Here is a 22087-nt window from a genome sequence, read left to right as displayed (position 1 = left end):
ACGTGCTAGCCTCCAGCTAAGTCTTGGTTCCTCTCTGGTTTGTTCTTCATCTGCTTGAAGATCTTAAGGAGTTTTTGCTTGTCACCTTCACCTTCACGTTTCGTTCGGGCACTGGAGGATTCTGGCATTATTTGAAAAGTTGCTTTGGAAAAATATGTTAAAAAAAGAAAAAAAAAAAAAAACCCATTAATATTTTAACATTTTATATTTTATTTAAAGTTTTAATGTAAGAAAAATATTATTTTCTTAATTTGTCATTAATAGACTAGCTATTTACACTACTGTTTAAAAGTTTGGAGGCTGATTTATTTATTTATTTATTTATTTATTTATTTATTGAAAGAAAGAAAGAAAGAAAGAAAGAAAGAAAGAAAGAAAGAAAGAAAGAAAGAAAGAAAGAAAGAAATTCTTTTATTCAGCAAGAATGCATTAGATTGATCAAAAGTGAAAGTAAAGACATTCACATTGGTACAAAAAATACTTCAAATCAGCATATAGAATGATTTCTGAAGAATCATGTGACACTGAAAATTGCTGAAAATGTCAAATAATTGTACTGATCAAATGAAAGCAGTCTCAGTGAGCCTACTAGACTTTTTTCAAAGGCATTAAAAATATTACAAAACTTTGAACTGTAGTGTATTGTTTATATCATAATTCTGGTGAGTAAATAGACCTGATAAAACCAAACCGAGCAACACCTCTGCTAGTGAGATAGCATTGTTTTGACATGTTCCATCTGTTTTGATTCAAGAGTTCATTAGCAGTTGCTAACTTCTTCCTGTAGCAGCTCTACTCTGAAGCAGCCTTCAGTGTTGCGCTCGGCTCAGGGAAAGCAGCCCGTGCGCCGGAGCTTTGAGCGCGGAGAAGATTGTTATATATTAGTTTAATAAAGTCAGAGACAAATGAAGCCCCCCTGCCAAAGAGGACTGTGTTACACACTTCATGAACCAAATTAGTGTGGCAGCGCAACACGCCGGTGCGTCGCTTTTGTTCTGGAGATGATCTGCATAGCGGAGCTCATTTCTCAGACAGATAAATCTGACGGCAAGCCGTGACTTCCCCCCTGAAGTAAATAGTGTAAATAATGAAAGGGCCTGCCAGCAGTGCTTGAGGAATGACTTCATCCCAAGCTATTTATACAGACTGTCAGAGGGGAACAAAAAAGGAACTGGGCAGGGAAGAGAAGAGAAGAGAATGGAACCTCCATCTGATTGGATAAAGAAGACTGGCTAATGCCTTCTGGGTAATAGAGATGGAGCACCACTTGAGCGTTGTGTATGTGTGGTTGGGAGGGAGGGAAGCTTTTAATTGAGAGGTGAGAAGGATAGATCCCACAGGTTAACTCCATTCTTCAAGGGCCATTAATATGGATCAGATAAGGTTTTTAGTGCACTGCACCTCCAGTGACACATGACATGCTCTATTAATCCTATTGATGTTGTGGACTTGCTGGATGATTATAGTTGAGTTTATCATATTCTGTTAATACAGCTATGGTTAATATGTAAAATAGATACGAGTTATCAAGAACCTTTGTACTCGGGTCACAGTTAAGAGTCAAGCACTAAAGGGCATGAGGGACACTTAAGGGACTGCCCAAAACGTCCATCTCTCCCTACAGGAGAGATTCAAGAGCTGTCCTGCTCATATGATTATCAGAGCAGTTACACCACCATTGAAAATTTGTAAAGTTTTTGAAAGTCGTCTCTTATGCTGCATTTATTTGATCAAAAATATAAAATTATTAACATTTTTAAATATTATTGCAGTTTAAAACAACTTTTCTATTTTAATATATTTTTAAATGTAATTTATTCCTGTGACGCAAAGCTGAATCAGTGTCACATGATCCTTCAAAATCATTTTAATATGCTAATTTGGTGCTCAAGAAACAACTCATGTTTTTATTGATTATTATTTGATAAAAAGAAAGTTAAAAGAACATAATTTATTTGCAGTATAAATCCTTTGTAACATTATAAATGTCTTTATTATCACTTTTAATTCAATTCTTGCTGAATAAAACTATTAATTTCTTTAAAAAAAAATAAAGATTACTGACATTTGGAATGGTATGTGTGTGTCTTTTCAGTTACCTGAAAGTCTGTTTCCACCTGTAAAAAGGAATTCGAAAGATAATTGCAGCTACAGATCTCACAAAGTGACTTCAGATATCACATTGTGATTTTATATCCCACAAATTGACTTTATTTCTCACTCTTGCAACTTCTTGTAACTGTGACTGTATACCTCACAAAGTGACTTCATACAGTATCTCTCAATTACCTTATTTATTTATGTTAGGCAAAAACAGGCTTCCTTACTTATCTGCTTATCCCAAACACTTGGCTCTCTTAAATGTCTTTGTAAACATATTAAATAAACCCAGTAAGTCCATTATTTTCCAATCCAACATTTTTTTTACTGTTGATTATGGTTGCATTTGCGTCTTTGAAAGTTTCTTTTAACCAGGCCAACTTGTCTAAAGTGTATTTTAAACTGTAATATCGCCAGACTCATTTGGTTTCCTCATTTAGTAGCTATTTAGGAAGTGTTTCATGTTCTTATAATTAGAGCTCTTGTCTCTCGGCTCCTTCTGGCCCCTCCTCTCTCCACTGTGTAGTTTTATCTTGACGCGGCTCGTACCACAGATCAAAAAAATGTCCCACTGAGGTTGCCGTACCGCTGGCAATTACCAAGATGTTTATTATATCTGCTGCAATAATTTTGGTCGCTACAGGGATTATTTAAAAGTTATTACTGCTTTGATGTTCGTGCTTTTCTCAGGTTGTGATTGTGTGTTTAATTGTACCAAAGTGACACATAAACCCCATCTTAATTTAATGAAAGCGAGAAAGTGAGATTATTAAAATATGACTGCATCGACAGCCCGGCTGTGTAATTATTTTGGTAAATTTGTGCTGGGAGGCATGATAGGGCAAACTGTACTCATTTGCAGGAGGCTAATTTAATAAACCTCAACCCTCTTTATATGAAGGTTGAATGTTTTCCTGTTTAACCCAATTGAAAACCACACCAATTTGCTGTACTAATATTTCCAGCACTATCGGGCTAATGATGCTAACTCCAAACAGCCCGGAACCAGTAATTAACGGAGATGCTAATGAAAAGGTGACGGCACCTCCAGCACGCTGCGGTGGACACTATCTATCTTGGACCAGTGAAAAATTCCTCCTCTTATCTCACAGCCCATAATCCTCCTCTTCTAATTAGCCACTGCATTCAGGCAGAATGGAGAATCAACGTTCATCACAGCTTTTCCAGAGAGATTGAGAGAGCAGGGTTCAACCCAAAGAGACTAGTGAGGAAGAGAGAAATGCTGTTGGTAGGAGGAGGAGGAGGAGGTGGAGGAGGGGGGGAGAGACAGCAGTGTGTGTTACACTCTGCTGGTCACCTGTCAGCTGTCAGAGCAATTACAGCACCTCCTAGTGTTAAATGTTTAAAGTGCGCATTAGCATGTAGCACAGTGGTATCCTGTCCCTGTGATCCTGCGAGGCTGGCACTCGGAGACAAGCCCCTGTGCCGCCACAAATCGCTGCAGACAGCTCGCTGTTAAAATCAATATGCTGCAGTTTTGTAGTGCTTCTGTCTGACTGTGCGGCGTTGTCTAATATAATGTAAATAATAAATTATCAGAAGCAGATTACCAGGCGGCGGAGCCACTCCGCCTCACAGTCACCCGCTGATATAAGAGCACTAATAGGGTCGCACATCCCACTTTACCACATCTTTTTGCTCCTGCTCAGCCTTTTGAATATCCTACAATTAAAAAATAAAGGTTCCAAAAAGTGGATTTTCACAGCTATGGAAGAACCATTTTAGGTTCCCAAAAGAACCTTTCAATGAACAGTTCCTAAAAGAACCATTTTTTTTATGTGAAGAATGTATTTCCGCTATATGGAACCATTTGTGGAATCTCACTCTTATGAAGAAAGGTTCTTTATTGGCATCTTTGGTTCCATGAAGAACCAATCAAATTTGAGGACTGGAATTAACTGTACCTAACAAACTGTTGAATACAAAGAATTGCATTTAAAGAAATTAATCAAATGATGGAGAAAAGCACTGTAATGTATAGTATGTAGAGAGACAGAAAGGGAAGGAGATATTAAACATTGTCATCAGCAGACTTTTAACGCCTTTTAATATTAATATTAATTAATATTTTAGAGGCCTTGTGCAAAAGCATAAAGTAATAAAATAACATAACTATATAATTGTAATAAAAATGCAATAAGATTCTTTAGACGTTCTTTACATTATGTAAAAATGGTTCTTTTAAGAATTGTTCACAGAATGGTTCTTTGCCAAACCCAAAATGGTTCTTCTATGGCATTGTTGTGAAAATTCCCCTTTTGGAATCTTTATTTTTAAGAAGGTTCCATGAACATTGAAAGGGTCTTCATTGAACAAAAGCCAATAAAGAACATTTATTTTTCAGAGTGAACAAAAAGAATAATTGGATGCATTAGAGATACATAGAATAAATGGTCAAAATTAACAATTAAATTAATTTTGAAAGCATAGAGTTTGATTTAAATTTTCCACATGCACTTTTGCATGGACTCCTGTGAGCGCTGCCATTTTTCAACTGGTAAAATGTAGCATGGACCCCTTTGTTGTGGATTAAAAGAGCGATTAGGTTTTAGTGGGACACGCCAGATAACAGGAGACGGAGGCAGGGAGTGAGTGAGCTCTAATTAGGTCAGTGGAAGAGAAAAGCAGCGCACTCGGTCTCCGTGAAAAGGTCTCTCTGTCCTTTGCGTCCCATCTGCGGGTGACTGGATAAGATAGGTGAAGGCAAGTAGAAGTGGTAGCTGTCAATACGCCTCCCTCGCTCCCCTTCCCTCTGATGCCATGAATTATTTGTGAGAGCAGGCGATGACAAAAGGATGTCGCTCGCTCTCAAAGCCTCACCTGCCGTCCCGTCACACCCACGGAGGGTTGATTCCATCAGACACACGAGGGGGAACCAACTCCCTCCTTTACATTTCTCTCTGCTCTGCTCTTTTTTCTAACCTCATCATTTCTGTATCAAAGCACAGTAAACTAGTGCCGTCCTGCTCTAGCTCGACCCTCTGAGCTCCTCCTCTTCCATGCTACACATTTCCATCTTTCAAAAACAAATCCTACATATTTTGCAAAGTCATTGTTATTGTTGTCCAGCTAGTGTTGTCCTTTCCTTTAAAAAAAAAAAAGGAAAAGGAAAGGGGGGCAGTCGTGGCCTAATGGTTAGAACCCATGTTCTAGCCATGTTAGTTGGTTGTAACCCGAATGTTGCGGGTTCGAGTCTCAGGTCTAGCAGGGATTGTAGATGGGGGGAGTGAATGTCCAGCACTCTCTCCACCCTCAATACCACGACTGGGGTGAGACCCTTGAGCAAGGCACCGAACCCCCAACTGCTCCCCAGGCACCGCAGCATTGGCTCCCCACTGCTCTGGGTATGTGTTCACTGTGCGTGTGTGTTGTTCACTTCTCACTGCTGTGAGTGTGCACTCGGATGGGTTAAATGCACAACACAAGTTCCAAGTATGGGATGCCACACGTCCTTTCCTTTTCGTTTTTCCTTTAAACTTAAAAGTGCTGTAAAAATCACTTTATGAGCATGGTTTAGTTTAAGTCAATGCCTTAATGATTTGTTATTGCTATTGATAATCAGAGGCATGAGCATAAATTTTAAATACAAAAAATTGTCAGCTTTTCTATATGTTCTGTACATCTAATTCTACAAATACTGCTCTGATTTCATGGGGTATTTACATAAGTATTCTGGGTTATTTAATCTAATCTGAGTGAAACGATAAGAATAGGTTTTGTGTAACAGTTTATCTTATTGATATAAATGGGAAATTATACTTTTTGACAGTCACAAAATATTTATTAAACATTATAGAAATGTATAACTCATATATATATATATATATATATATATATTAACCTATTAACCTAGATTAATATATGACAAAACAATGTTCAGTGAAAAGTCCATTGTTAGTTCATGATACTATAATAAAATAACGAATGCAAACCATGTCTGTGAAAAATAATAATAAATAACCATTTAATTCATGTCACAAACACCTAAAAAGGTATGCTTTACTTTCATAAGATAGCAAAAAGGATTGTGATGTAACTATCCATAAAGCACAGTTTTGAATTGAAAACAATTATTTGCAGACATCAGATTGATTGGCATTAGGTACATGTAATATTACTTTAAGGTTAATCTGACTACATCCTTCTATTCTGGTGATTTTAGGGAATTTAGGGATGTGCGAGTAACTGAGTATTACTCAGGCTGGTTTGTTTGAGCCCTGTGGCAGTGAGTAACAGTGTACTGTAAAGCTCCAGTCTTCACACAAAAAGCAGGCGGTCTAATGATCCCACTGGCTACTAACCCTCAGGCCTGCGCTGTCCCTCCACCACCCTTCCATTCCCAACCTTCCTCCCTCCCTCTATCCATCCCTCCCTTCCTTCATCCCTGCCACATCTGCTGCCTCTCGCCAAAGGAAAAAAATCAATCTCTCCATCATGAATTATTGAGGTGTTTGCCTACAGCCTCTGAAATATACAGGAGGGTGGTCTCTCTCTCTGTATCTCTCGCCCACTCTCCCTTTCTATCTTTTCTTGTACATTTAGTTTAAGATATGTAAATTATGCACAACAGAATGAATTTAATATACTTTTTTTTTTTTACTTTCCACCTATTTGTGCAGTTCACATTGCTTTGAATGTATTGTGTGGGATCTTGTATTTCCCTCTGAGCGGTGAAATTAATTTGAGGCTTGTGTAAACAGGCAATGCACAGTACAGAGGCTGTTTACAGAAAATATATCTGTTTGTCCATAGCTTTCTGTATGATTAGCTAAAACTGGGGTCATTTGTGCTGAATTAGTCAATTACAGGCGTTAAGCCAGAGACGGAAGGGTTCGATGTGTAAATCTTAGCAGAAAATGGACGAAACAGCTGCAAACTGAGAGTTAGAGCACTTCCACTCTCTAAACCCTCCCTTACCGAACTCAAGTTTGACTTATTACACCATCGACTGCTGTACTACTGCTGGTCTTGCTCGCTCACACACCTCCACTGGCACTTGTAAACAATAGCTTTAGCTGCAATGATTACATTAAATCAGGCAGTTGTCATATGACAATCATTATCCCTCCTCCAGTGGCAGCGTTTGATTGACAGCTCCCCAAAACCCATGTGTGGTGGCTGCACATGGTTGCCTGGCTTCAGCTATCAATTACAGGCTTGAATTTGAAGTATTTATTATGTAAAATAATTCTCCTGTCTGCACTGCACTTGTCTCCTGGGTCTGGTCCCGCTGTCTGATGTGAAATTTCTCTCTTTGCTCTACTCTTTCACGTTCATTGTCTCTCGCTCACTCGTTCTGTCTCACTCAACTCTTTGTTGTTATTTCTCAGAGAGTGTGTCTTGCATGCATTGCTCTTAAATCGACACGGCCCTGGAGGTAATGACATAAGATGCCAGTGGATTGTCTGAGAGAGGAAATGCAGCAATTCAAACCAGTTAATGCTCAAGAGCTTTAGTATACTGAGAGGAACAGGCCTCATTAACTGTACCCTCTTTGGAGTGAGCATACAATATACTATGATACTTCAAAATATATATATCTTTTTTATGTTTAGCTGGCTAATGGTCGTCTTGGATGCAGCATAATGCAAATAGCACCTCCACTGCAGAAATGTGCGATTCAGTCAGCCATGACTCATTTAGTCCACTGATGAAAGTGTCAAATAAGAGGAGGGTTAATGATATAAAGTGGCCCACTTAATGTAAAATAATGTATTTGATTAAAAAAAACGAATATTGTAAAATATTATTAGAGTCTAAATAAATGTTTTCTATTTGAAAATATTTTATAATGTAATTTACTCTATGATGGCAAAGCTGAATTTTCAGCATCATTACTCCAGTCATCAGTGTCACATGATCCTTCAGAAATCATTCTAATATGCTGATTTGCTGCTCAAGAAACATGTACTATTATGATCAGAGCTGAAGACAATTGCTGCTTAATCATTTTTTGTGGAAAAATATGATCCATTTATTAGTTTAAGTTTTTAAACTTTTTATTCATCAATAAATACATCAAACAGCATTTATATTGAACACTATAACAATGTAAGTTTACATATATCTTAAAACCACAGATGAGAAAAAAAAACCTTTAATATAGAGTACATGACAAATTAGAGGTTTTTTCGTAAATAAATACATTCTGTGCACCAAAACAGTCCACACAAGCTCAGCTAAACAGGACTAAAAATAAATAATGCTTTCAATCTGAGGAAACATTTGTAGACAATGGAAGACACAGAGTGCGAATTCTTCTATTCTCATGTTATGATAAGAGAATTCTCTTTGCTCGCTTGCCGTTTCTTCTTTCTCTCTCTTTCTTTCTGAAATAGTTCTTCGGTTGCATTTGGCACCAAACTCGCATGCCAGTGCAGAAATCCAGCCATAATAAATGGAGGGAGGAGGGAAAAATAAGACATCTAAAAGACCAGCTAAGCAAGCCGGTGATATTTCTTCTTCTTCTTTTTTTTTGCCTGGGACAGATCTTTTGGAGATGTGTATTGTAAGCAATTTTAGAGCTGTCAGCACAACATGCCTACTGGTTTCTACTTGCCTGAAGGCGGAAAGAGGGGAAGGTTAGACTTGTTGTAGCTGTCAGATTGTTCTACTTGCATTATTATTATTTTATTTGCAGTATCTGGTCTTGAAGGAATTATGAGCATATTAGAGACCATTCAGGAGAGAGGCTAACCGACGCACTTGTGTATTTTCAAAGCATGAGCGATATGTTTTTCTAAAGTGGAGCTGAGAGAGAGAGAGCCAATGACAAGCAGAGGCTGAAACGGACAGCAAGTTACAGGGCCGCCCGGCTTTAACGCTGCCGCTCAGAAGATTAGCCTATCACTCGTCAACATGGTGTCGCCTTACTCAATTAGCCACAACTCAAACTCTGTGTTTTAAACAACTGCAACATTCCTATCATGCCCACACAGTAGAGGTAATGGAGAGCTGCCTTGAGAGGACATCTGCCCCTGCTCCCATTAAGAGAGCCCATGCTGCTGTCTCACCGAGGCATTCTGGGAGTCGGGAATGAAGATAAGATGGTGTAAGGTGAGGAGAGAGCGGATGAAGAAAGATATCATGCCATTCCGAATGGCACTTTGAGTCTCGCTCCATGGCAAGAACTGGCAGAATCTTTGTCTCCCAGAAATGGACACATTTATATTCTCTTTCTCTCGCTCTCCTCCTCTCACACTCTCTGGTCTGCGTTAGCCTTCATAAAATATTCATGTTGGTTGTGCTCAGTGCCATAATTGCCATCTCAGCCTCTGAATAATTGATGGCTGGTGCCGTTGACTTGGTCTCATTTACTGAGAGTGTGGGTAATACCATACTCGCACATGCCAAATGCTCTAATGCCATGCTGCCGTAGTTAGTGCTGACTCCAGATCAGCCGCTCTCTCTGCACGCCGCTATCATTCATCTGAAACCACCCTCACAGCTACAGTCAAATGCATTTAAATCAATAGCACTAGTGACTTAGGGTACAAGTATCACTGCAAACATGGGGAGGCAATTTGATTTTGTTTGATGTGCTTTTAGGAGTGACTCGAACTCAATGAGAGGCTGCAGAGACTTTCCCAAACGCTCTTTCGTTTATTAAAGTGCATTTTTCTGTGATCGTTGCATTTTGAGTGGGTGTCTGATTGTAAAGAGCACTTTCCTGTGTGAATGTTCTGTATTTAATTTGAAGTTGAGCGAGACGGGCTTCGTTTTTGTGAATCATTCCTCGGTTGAGATTTGAGGAAAATAACGCAAACGGCTTAACTGCTGAGTGTCCGAGTCCGGCGACCCTGGAGGAGAGTTAATTAACAGGCCAGAGCTGAGTGGACAGATGTGACCCCTAGACAGGCTGAGGTCAAAGGTCAATTTGTTGAGGATTACATTAACCCTGCCTACACCAACCCCATCACCCCTCGACTGCTGCTTTAATTCATTGCTCTCCTTCTTTTTCAGCCTGACATTCACTCTTACCCCTCTTCACGGCTTGGGTATGCTGCAATCACCCATTAGTGCACTGCAAAGGGAACTTTACAGGGTATTTGACCCACTGTTTTCAGAAGGGTACTGCAAAATGCACATATCAGTGCATCACTGCAAAGTGACTACAAGTCACTGCAAATCATCTGAACATCACAGAAAAATTTGTTAAAAATAAATACAGAGAGGAGGTGAATTCTTCATGATGTGACCGTTACAATATTATCATCATAGCCACGTGTCAAGAAACAGTTCAAAAGACACACTAATTTTAAAATAAAATCACGCAAGTTATTTTTATATTAAACACTGATAAAAGGAATGTTCTTTTAACAGCAAATCAGCATTAGAATGATTTCTGAAGGCTCATGTGACACTGAAGACTGGAGTAATGGCTGCTGAAAATTCAGCTTTGAAATCACAGAAATAAAATATATTTAAAATGTAAAATAAAGATAAAATAAAATAAAAATCATAGGCTCCAAACTTTAGAACTGTATTGTAGATGTATAACTGTGCGATGTGTCTCATGTGTTTGACACTGCAGCATTCCCAAATGGGGCATTTTCTCAAGTGAAGTGAACTTCAACAGATATATCCCGCTCAGTGTGTCGGGAGCAATGAACACTGCATAGAACCCCTGTGAATCAGAGCGCAGCTACTCTCTCATTCTTCCACGTCGTCACCTGTACTCTTTCCATCTCAGTTACAGTTTCATTAGCAGCCAGTTTGATGTGTCTAAAAGTACAATGTAAGAGTTATTAAGCAGAGCAGTATGTATGACAGGTCAGGCTCTGTGCTCTGACTTAAACTCATCCTACCCATCAGACACTTGGAGCGTTGCCCTCTTCTTCACGCTGACTGTGGTAATAGCCCTCTCTAATTGAAGTGCTCTTAGCCACGCCATTTGCAACGTACCGTCCAATCTCTTCTAAAAGCATAAGGTCCATGTCCGAAGTGCCCTATGGAGGGTACAGTGCGCACTTTATTAAACATTACACGTATGATTACAAGTCACCTCCCTGTTCGGCAGGCATCGGAGTACTCTCGCTATAGCTAATGGAGCTACAGGGTCAACAAAGTCAAACTATATCCACATTACACATGTGTATGAGGGCTCTAAAAACTATGAGTGAGTGTTTATGTGAACGTGGCGTGTGGTTAGGAGACCAGAAGGACAAATCCATAGCGCGGAGGGAAAGAAAGACAAAGGATGTCTTCCTAAAGTGAGGGCACCCAGGGTTTTGCAGGGGATTTAGGAGGACTATGAGAGCGTGATGTCAGCGATGGGGTTAAGCCCAGACTTATCTCCACACAAAGCAGGAAAGAGTAAGACAAGGAAAGCGAGAGCGTGGAAGAATAAGGGACAGGTCAGGAGCGCTCAGACAGGGTCAGTGGCAGGAGGGAATCAGTGGAGAAGAAAGCCGCGGCTTAGAGCTCTTAAATGATATTATAGATGAGGCCTGTAGCGCTAATCTGTTTACCCAAACAACACAGTGGATAACACACACAAACATGTTTTTATCAATGCACAGACACACTAAGCAGCAAAATGCAAGATGCATGATATCATATTTGAAATCACACACACACACATACTGTATATATATATATATATATACACACACACACACACACACACAAACACACACATACATTGTGAATTTTCCATCTGACATGCGACAAGGCACAAAGGCATGAGAAAGGGATGAATGGATTGACACACATGGATGTGAAATGGTGTATATGTTAGAGGGGCGACACAAACAGTAGATTAAAGAGCAAAGGATGAGACCTGGGCCGCTTATCCTAGAGGAATCACAGCCAGCACTCACAGACTATGCATCTTACATTCCTTCAGCACTAACAAGCCAACTGCACACACACACAAACACACACATTTGTATTCATATAGCGGTGGGGGCTTTCCATTGGCTTCTGTTGTTTTTATAAGCTACTACAGACTGGCCTAAACCCAAACTTTAACTTTAACTTTGACTAAAAGAAGTAACTTTATGAATAAAACATCTTTTAAAAATAAAATATTTTAACCTTTAAAGACAACCCTGTGTATCTAGTTACATATGTATGAAAATTATCTAATTATTTCTTATTAGTATTGCGTATGAAAGGAAGATATACTATATGTGCAGATTTTTCTGTAGAAGTGAGCTAAATCTGACAAAACCGCCATTCAATTTTTAATAATATGTAAATAAAATATATGTTTTTTTTGGTTTTTGGTTTTATGGCTTAGGTTAGAAATCTATTAGAAATGTATATAAAAATATTAAAAGTATGTCCCGTTTTTGACAGCTCAGTAAATGTGTGTTGCTGAGTGTAAAATTATTGGATTCATAGAAGTCGTCTTCATTAAGACTCCAGCAATGACAACACACATTCTTTGAGCAACAGTGTCAATGCATTTGTGTGAGTAGTGACAGACAGCAGATATAGTGGATAGATGCTGCAGACAGACGTTGGTTCCCAACTTATACCAGTGCAGTGATCCAGAAAACCATGAATGAAGAAAAAAGTGAAGTGAAGTGACATTCAGCCAAGTATGGTGACCCATACTCAGAATTCGTGAGAATTCACATACAGCAGTGAACACACACACACCGTGAACATACACCCGGAGCAGTGGGCAGCCATTTTATGCTGCAGCGCCCGGGGAGCAGTTGGGGGTTCGGTGCCTTGCTCAAGGGCACCTCAGTCGTGGTACTGAGGGTGGAGAGAGCGCTGGACATTCACTCCCCCCACCTACAATTCCTGCCGGCCGGGGACTCGAACCCACAACCTTTGGATTACAAGTCCGACTCTCTAACCATTAGGCCACGACTTCCCCCAGAAAGAGAGAAACCCTTCTCAGCTAATTAATATTGTAGATTTCAGACCACAGAGAAGGCGGAAAAACAAACTGAATCACAGCCATACAAGATTTGACAAGCCCACTGGATTCAGCATAAAAAACTATGTTCTTAAAACCCATAAATAATAAACACTTACAAATCATTTGACACACATTATTAATTTGATTGATGAATGGCACAGTAATATTCACAATATTGGATGTTCCCCTGGGAAGTTGGGTACAGTGAGTAGGTGCGTCTAGCTGCTGATTTTATACAGCACATCTCTAAGTAATAGTTGATAAGGATTCTCATCTATGGTTCCTTTATGAGGAAATCTCAACAGATTTGTGACTATATTGTGAGTCTTGCACTTTAGAGTGACCTCAACAGTACACTTCAATCTCTCTTGATCTTTCTTCTACTTTCTTCTCCTTCACTCAGCTGACAGACCTGTTTCTGGGTTCTCGACAGATGATCTATTCTTCAATTCTAAGACCAGTGTGTATATGTGTGTGTGTATGTGTGTGCGTGCGTGTGTGAATAAACGTGTAGCTGTGACCACAGAATAGGTAGATGCAGTAGGTTGTCAACAAGTATTAGATCTAATGCAGTCAATGTCAGTACCACACAACACTTCAATCTCACACCACAGGCTAGACCTAGGCCTTGCCTCATAAATCCTCTTATTCTGTTTTTCCAGGTTTTTCCTGAAATTCTTTCTCAAATGCAACCAGAACTGCCTAAAGAATGCAGGGAACCCACGAGACATGCGGCGATTTCAGGTAGGACCACATCCGGTCAGCTCACACTTCCAAATTAAAGTGGCAAAATTACAATTTTAACCATATATGTTAGTGGATCAGCTGCCATGCCATTGCTTGCAGTGTGAAATGTTAACACTATAAAAAAAATAAATTAATAACATTAAAATCAAATAAGATGCTCAACAGATATGTAGTTAATGAACATTTAAATAATTTGAAATTACATTAAATAATATATTTTAGGGATATCAGTCAATTAATATTTAATTTTTTTAATTAATTATATAATACATAGTGATTAATCAACTTTAATTACAATTAATCACTTTTATCAATATCTTAAATACTTTCAATATTTAAATAATATTTAAAACACCTCAAATTAAGATAAGCATTGAAATAATTGAATATATATTACAAAATATGGCCCTTATAAATTCTGTTTTTCAGTTGACAATCTTTCACTAAAAAGGTATGAATGGTTGACCAATGAATGGTTTTCTTAACAGTTAAAGAGTGAGTACTAGAGAACATATAAAGAGATACGGATGTAGAGAAGAGGGAGAAAAAGAAAGCTTTGAGCGAATGAAGTGGCTGCCCAGAACAGGGATAATGTAAGCGGTGTTTGCCAAGTCTCATCAAGCCTCTTCCTCTCTTGAGACTGAGAGACCTCTCAAAGCCTGAGAGCCATTTAAATCAAGAGGCTCCTCAGTTGCTGTGGGACACCTCTAGTCTACATCTTCAGCTCTGTGAGAGCTGTAAGTTGCTGTCATTGTTCCATGCTCTCTAGTGAAATGTGCCCGTTCGTCAATTTATCAGTCAGCAGTTACAAGCATACTGTGTGTATGTGCTGCTCCAACACTTTAGCTGTTTGTTTGAGCAACGTATTAATTTGTATACAAGAGCAGAATATGTCTTTGCGGATCAAGTGAAGTACAGTCATCATTCGTCTCTTGCAGGTGGTGGTGTCTACGACGGTGAGCGTGGATGGACACGTCCTGGCTGTGTCTGATAACATGTTTGTACACAATAACTCTAAACATGGACGCAGAGCTCGCAGGCTGGACACTTCTGAAGGCACTCCATCATACCTGGAACACGGTGAGTGTACATACTGTATCTCTGTTTATATGCGGTTTGTTGAGAAATAAAGAACACACATTTTTCATATTGATATAAACAAACTCTTCATATCAATTTTTTTTTGTAGTGACAGAAATAAAACTAGACAAATAGAAGAAACAGACCGCAGGAATAAAAGACGTAGTGTAATGTAGTGAAGCCCAATGTAAAATTTGCTATTATTTTTTGCACACAACCAACTCATTTATTTGCACAACAGTTACAGTAGTAGCAGCAACACCCCTAGCACCATTCAACAAAACTAAGCCACTTTGTCACACTCAATGTAGTTTCATGGTTTTGCTTCATGAGCACAGATGGTTGCCCATCATGGCTAGTGCTGTACTCTGCCCTTACATCAACTTAGAAACTTACAGACACAGCTTAAAGCTGAAGTGTGCCATTTCTACCCAGCTACTGTCACCAAAGGGTATTGCAAAAAATAGTGATTTCAGGCTTCCTGAACCCTCCCTCAACTTCAATTATCTTTATGATCAGGACAAAACAAGGTTCTGAGTGTAACAAACCCACAAAGTTCATGGACATCAACTTACTTATAGTTGTCTCAGCATATGGAGTGGATAGGAAAAGCGATTCAATATAAGATTAAAATTGCAGACATGGCCTATATAGTGGGTATCACAAATCAGGGAATGTTGAACAGTGGTGCTTATGCACAGACAAGTTCACATGCAACTAATTACAAATGCAACAGGGTCAGTCCCACTGGAAAATCCTGGAGTGATTTGCTAATGGAAACAATGGTGATACAAAAATACTGCTCAAAACAATAGCTTTTACAGTGTCTTATTGTCCATTACAAGTATATAAATAACCTTAATAAAGTGTTTGTATTTTCTTGTTTAAGCATGGACATCATATATATATATATATATATATATATATATATATATATATATATATACTGTATATATATATGAAGTAAAAAAGGCATGTCAATGAGGTAAAAAAAAAAAATTGTGTATTTCAAGATTCTATTATTACCATATGTAATTTTACGTAATAAATGTATCTTGCTTTAAGGATATTTAAATAATTCTGGTAAACAAGACAAAAATACTGATTAAAGGTGCAGTCACATTCAATACATTTTCATAGTAATTTCAACTGGAATCTGTACGATTGGGAATTTTACGTGAGGTGAAAGATTAACTCGTGTATAAAAGTATAACTCATGAATTTGAACCTGAAAACTTTCATCCAGCCCAGAGCTTTAATCACTACAGTATATCACACTACCCTTCCAAACTACTTTCAACTAGTTTGCACGCTTTATTATTTAATGATCCAGGGTGCAGTTGAGGACAGATGAAACTCTTGACTCTCCACTGGCTGAAAGACAACTGTGACCATTTAATCAACTCACAATGATTCAGAGTCAGAATGTCTATGTGCCGTTGTCATGTTTTAATGCCACTAACAAGTCACGCGTTGCCAAATATTACAGGTGGTTTGAGCTTCTAACAAACAGCATACCAACACTAGCTGTGCAGTAAAGCACCAACAATGCACCATGGCTAAGAAAAGAGCAGTGAACGCAGCATTCCCCAAGTGGCCTGTTCTCTTTAGGTTTGAACATGTGTCTTATGAGACCTCTAAGGCTTAAGCACCGAGCACTTATTTTCTGAATGGCGTGTGGCTTTATCTGCTGTCCTCTTCTAGTGCTGCAGGTTATAGTGCGGCCCTGCTAAATCTATCTTATAACATGTGGACATGATTTCATCACTGATTTGATCCTCAGACGCAATCAAATCCAATCATTTTCTCATTTATGTTTGGGATGATTCTAGAAAAGAACATATTTTTCAGTTGGACTGTTAACCTCTATTTATGATGAGAAACTGAGGATTTGAATGATGATGATTTGATGATGATGATGATGATGATGCTGATGATGATTAAGTTCTTTCTATTCTCCTGGGGACGTCTTCAGTGTTTAAGCACAGTTTCCACTGAACTGAGAAGATTAAAAAAGTCAGTTTTCTAAAGCCTGGACATATTTGAAAATTTTTGGAGATTTATTATTTTCCCTTCCTTCTCTTTTTTCCAAAAGAAAGTATAGGATAAATCCTGAGAAAGACAGGCTTATATTGTAATTCCTCATATGTCTAATATAAAACCCTGACGTGTACATATAGATATATTTTTCTTGGAGGGCAATGCAGGAACAATGTCAACGCGCCATTGAAAATTCAATACAGAGTTCTTGGAATAACTAAATTCCACTTGAAATTGAAACACCTGTCATTCACTGTGTGGTACACATTCCAGTCCCTTGTGTATGATCTTATTAAAGGAATAGTTCACCCAAAAATGAAAATTTGCTCACCCTCAGGCCATCCAAGATGTGCATGAGTTTGTTTCTTCGGATCATCGGATTTAGCATTACATCACTTGTTCACCATGGATCCACTGCAGTGAATGGGTGCCATCAAAATGAGAGTTTATACAGCCGATAAAACATTATGCGACATCAACATCCACACGACTCCAGTCCATTGAATAATGAAATCATGTTTGTAATAAACAATAACTTTAAACCAATGCTTCTGGCCAAAATGCATGTCCTCTCTCCATAATATTTCTTTCTGCAGTGAAAAAGTTGTCTCGTCTGAAACAGGAGAGAAATATGCATAGATCAAGCACTGTTTTCAAGAGAAAATAGTCCAAAGCAGTTCTAAAAAATATGATGGTCAAAACATTTGTGGATGGGAAGGCGTTATTATGGATTGTGGATTTGCATTTGTTTTACAAACATGCAGCTTTTCACTTCACAAGATGTTAATCAATGTACTGGAGTCATGTGGATTACTTGTGAATTATTGTGATGTCTTTATCAGCTGTTTGGACTCTCAGTTTGACGGCACCCATTCAGTGCAGAGGATCCATTGGTGAGCAAGTGATGTAATGCAAAATTTCTGTATCTATATCTTGGATGGCCTGAGCATAAATACATTTTCAGCAAATTTTCTATTGTAGCTAATATAATAATGCTTTCAGCTCCCAATCTATTTAGCACATTTTACCATATTTAAATCCATTCCACATAAGTTTTTCCACAAAAATCAACACAAAATATGGCCTTCTAATAACCAACAGCACACTTCCCATCTCTCACCCCTGCTCAGCCTCTCTTGTCCATTATTGTGTCAGTTTTAAATAATTTCCACTCCCCTCCAGCTAATGAGCCTGTTCTGTCAGATATGGCGTGCATGTGTGCTGATTGCTCTGGGCTGCTGAGACGAGGGTAAAGTGAGGGCACCAATACGTGAGGTCATGTCACAAACGCACTGTGGTGGAAAAAGGTGTCTGCAGGGCTCGAGAATGTTAGTTTGTTGAAGAGAAAGCTATTGTGCTTGTATCTGAGATGTGTGTAAGTGCGAGCGCGCACACGCGTGCATACAGCGCAAGGGAACAGATGGCGGCAGAGGAGGCACCAAAGTTTAATCCTATCAGATGGATTCACATTCCACCATCTGCTTAATCCATGCACAATTTCAGCACCCTGCAAAAGAGTCGTCTTAGGCCAAGATTACCATCACAGATTGCTCCACCGTTCCTCTTCATCTCTCCTGGTTTATCACGCCGCCAAATTGCATTATGCCCAGCAGTCACCCACAACACAGCTTTGAAGGAAAAAAAAAAAGAGCACAGACAAGCTGGGGAAGTCCTCAAGGCCGCAAAGTGGATTACTTCACTTCTGAAAATTACTACATGACTGGTACACAGAATATATGTGATATTTTGATTGGTCTAAGGAGATTTGGTTTGTATATTTGGGGTTATTGAAATGCTTTAAAATCAAGTTCCTTAATCTAAAATATATAATTCCATACTTAATATGCAATATACCTTCAGGAAAACATTCAAGAGTAAAAGGACACTGCAAATATAATATGAATCCTGGAAGACTATAAATATCTTCCACAGATGCATCACTATACAGTGTTGCAGTTTGGAATATTATTACTTAGCATTTCTATATTTTAACATGGATATAAAAAGTCTTAAACTCACACAAAAATGATTACACACTTACAGTATAAAACATTAAAAGAAATTAATAGTTTCATTAAATTGATCATAAGTTACAGTAAAGACATTGAAAATAGATTCCAAAAATATTAATCAGCAATATTTCCAACATTGATTTATGTATGCTTAAAATCAGCATATTTGAATAATTTCTTAAGGACCATGTGAAGACTGAAGACTGAAGTGGCTGCTGAAAACTCACCATTGCCATCACAGGAATAAAATAAATGTTATACTTTTTTAACTATATTTTTGATCAAATAAATGCAGGCATATTAGCATTAAAGAATTTCAAAAACATTAATAAAGAAATCTTACCGACCCAAAATTTTGGAATGGTAATGTAGTTAGCTTTTCTTTCATAGCTTGTAGTGGTGCTAACTGCTTTTTCAAGAGGGTAGCATTACTGCACTATTGCTTCACAAACTACAATTTAGCTTCTCCGACATGGTTCCCCGGACTATTTTTCCCCTGCTGGTGAAACTCTCCATCTCCCCTGCTATTAACTACGCTAGCTCTTCCCAGGGCATTGCCGATGGCTGACACACTAGTTTGAGCTGTGCAAGTGGGGCCTACAGCCTCGTCTCATCTTAGTTCAGCAGCACCGAGCACCTCCTGCACACAGGCCATCTGCCTCCGCCGCACGTCTGCCTCAGTTAGGTGAAATATCATACAAGCCTCGAGTGTAGACCCCCACCCTCGCCCAGGGGTACTGCCTAAAGTCAGAGCGGTGTGTAACGCTTGTTAAAGGATGTGTGTTCAGTCCCCCAACCAGAGTCACAGAGGACAACAGAGCCGCCCGTGACAGACTCTCCTGTTCTCTGTCTCAGAGGACTCTTACTTTTCCTTTTTTCTCTCCCTCATGCCTTTTCCTTCTATTTAAATCTAGCAGCAAATTGGAACAGCAGTAATTAGTCGGTTAAAGTGCCTTCAGTGAGACACCAAGCTTTAGAATCCTGTGCCAAAGTTCAACACGCTGAAATGAAATTTAAACTCATTAAGGTGTTGAATTTTTATGGCTGGCTGCTGTTTTCTCAGAGTGTCCCAGGGCGCCTGGCCTTTTGATCGACTGCTGTAAGAACTCCAGATTTCTCTGTGCCTGGCGAACTCCGGCGCTCATGACATTTGCACGAGTGTCATAAAACAAGCGCTCGCACCTGGCCCCCTCCCTCCTTGCGCACACATGGGGTCAGTGTAATATTTAATAAAGGTGTGTGTATAATCAAGCGGAATTAGCATTCGTGTTCTCCTTCCACCCCCAGAGGGGAAGGAAGGAGGGGTTGGCGGGAGGAGTGCTGCTATTGTACACTCATCACTGACTGATCTTTTCCAGCCTGACCCTCAGATTTCATTAATTATGTCCATGACTAAAACAAAGGCGGAGGGGAATTATGCCTTTCATAAGCAGAGCACCAGGGGGGCTTTCACTCTGTGTCTTGTCGCCCTGTTTTGCCTACTCTCAATTTGGTCAACCGAGTCTGAGCGTCTGTGGACCAGAATGCATAAGTTGCGTGAGCCGCACGGTTCTGCTTAGAGCTTGTGTGGTGATCAAAACTTACATAACTTCAGAAAGATGCAAAGAGATAAAAAATATTCAATATGTGTGTTTTTATTGTAGAAACAATATCAAAAGGATAAAACATTTAAATAAATATCAGATGATCATGAGTGTACATGGGGATGACCGTAAATAAGTTGGAAAAAACATGTAGAGAAAACATCAAGTAAAAATATACAAAATATAAACAATGCAGAATATTGTAGTCCAATAAAAATTAATCATACTAATGCATCACCCTTAGAACTATATGGAAATTGTGCAAACATGATTTTATTTATTATTATATGATTTTAATATTAATATTCTGGCTGATGATAATTATTTTCATGATACTGGATATACTAATTTGACTAGATAATTTCAAAATAAAACATTAAAAACTAAAATAGCTTTAGTAATATTTTTAAATGCTAAAACTGAGTTTAGCAACTTTATATTGTACATAATTATTTTGTATATTTTTTACATTTAACAATGTAATTAAATATTGTAATGTTATAATTTATTTCATTTTAATTTAATTTAATTTAAATAATAAATTTAATTGTTTGTGTTTTAAAAAAATAACTAAGTGAGCATTAGATAACAGCAAAATGTCACAGATCGGCCAGGCTCAATCACCAGTCAATCACAGCGCACTCCCTCAACTGAATTCTAATCACCTGCACCTGCACGTCATCAATGGCAATCATCCCGCACTCCTCAAATACTCCTCAAATACACCTCACAACACTCCAGTGTCTGGTCTCGTTCCTACGAAGAAGACTACTATAGCTATCATATCGCTATGCGTGATGCATACTATCTTGTTTACTGCCCTGCTGTGTTCCATCCCAAGTGTGTCTTCCAGCGATCCCAAGTCTGTCAGCTCCCGAGTCTCGTCCTGATCCACTGTTTTGGTGAGGTGTGCAGTTACTCCTGTTCCGTGTCTCCTGTTTGGAAGAAGATATTCAAGATACCATCCCTCCTGAACACCGAAGAATCCTTGTATCATCACTTACCTGATTCATTCCACCACCTCAAGTCTGTCAATAAAACCCGTTCACATTACGTCACTCAGTCTGTGTCCTACTTCTGTAACACAAAGCAATCAAAATGTGAAAATTTATATATTAAATATTGATGTTAAATTGTATAATTTGTATATAAATTGTATAAAAATTAATAATATAAGTGTGTGTGTTTGTTAAAATTAGCTTTTTTCTCAGGCTCCTATGTTTGTGTTCAGTTATTCCACTTTAATGGCAATGAAAATAACCTAATTTTAGATAGAAATTTGTGTGTGTTTAAATATATTTACTTTTATTTGATAATATATTTATTAAATGTATATTATCTCTTAAATCGATAACCAATAGTAAAGAGAGAAGAGAGTAAAGAGAGACTTGACAGTTGAGCTGTAACAATGCAAATTTAAACTTTGGAGTGGGTTTTTTCTCAACAGTGAGAGGAGAATAAGAGTGAAGCTGGAGCAAATTCTTTACAAAACACTGAGCGGGGAGGAGACATTGCTGTCACTCCACTCCACTCTCTGATTTCGAGTTGTGTTCCTTCATGTGGCAATGCCAACAATCTAACGTTCCCAAAACACAGCTAGAGATGATCAGGGTGAGGTTGCAGGT

General features: G+C 38.6%; 1 protein-coding gene across 1 annotated transcript in view; it reads left to right on the top strand.

Moving 5' to 3' along the window:
* The window catches only part of LOC306853240 (transcription factor COE1-A-like), a 130333-nt gene that overhangs the window by 70184 nt on the left and 38062 nt on the right, over positions 1-22087 (top strand). The window contains exons 7-8 of the mRNA XM_079390498.1: positions 13663-13744; positions 14686-14827. Of these exons, the coding sequence (XP_079246624.1) occupies positions 13663-13744; positions 14686-14827 (224 nt within the window). The remainder of the gene's footprint in view (positions 1-13662; positions 13745-14685; positions 14828-22087) is intronic.

The sequence above is a fragment of the Barbus barbus genome, assembly GCF_936440315.1.
Source record: "Barbus barbus genome assembly, chromosome: 33".
In the NCBI taxonomy this organism is placed as follows: Eukaryota; Metazoa; Chordata; class Actinopteri; order Cypriniformes; family Cyprinidae; genus Barbus; species Barbus barbus.
This window is presented reverse-complemented; position numbering and strand designations above follow the sequence as displayed.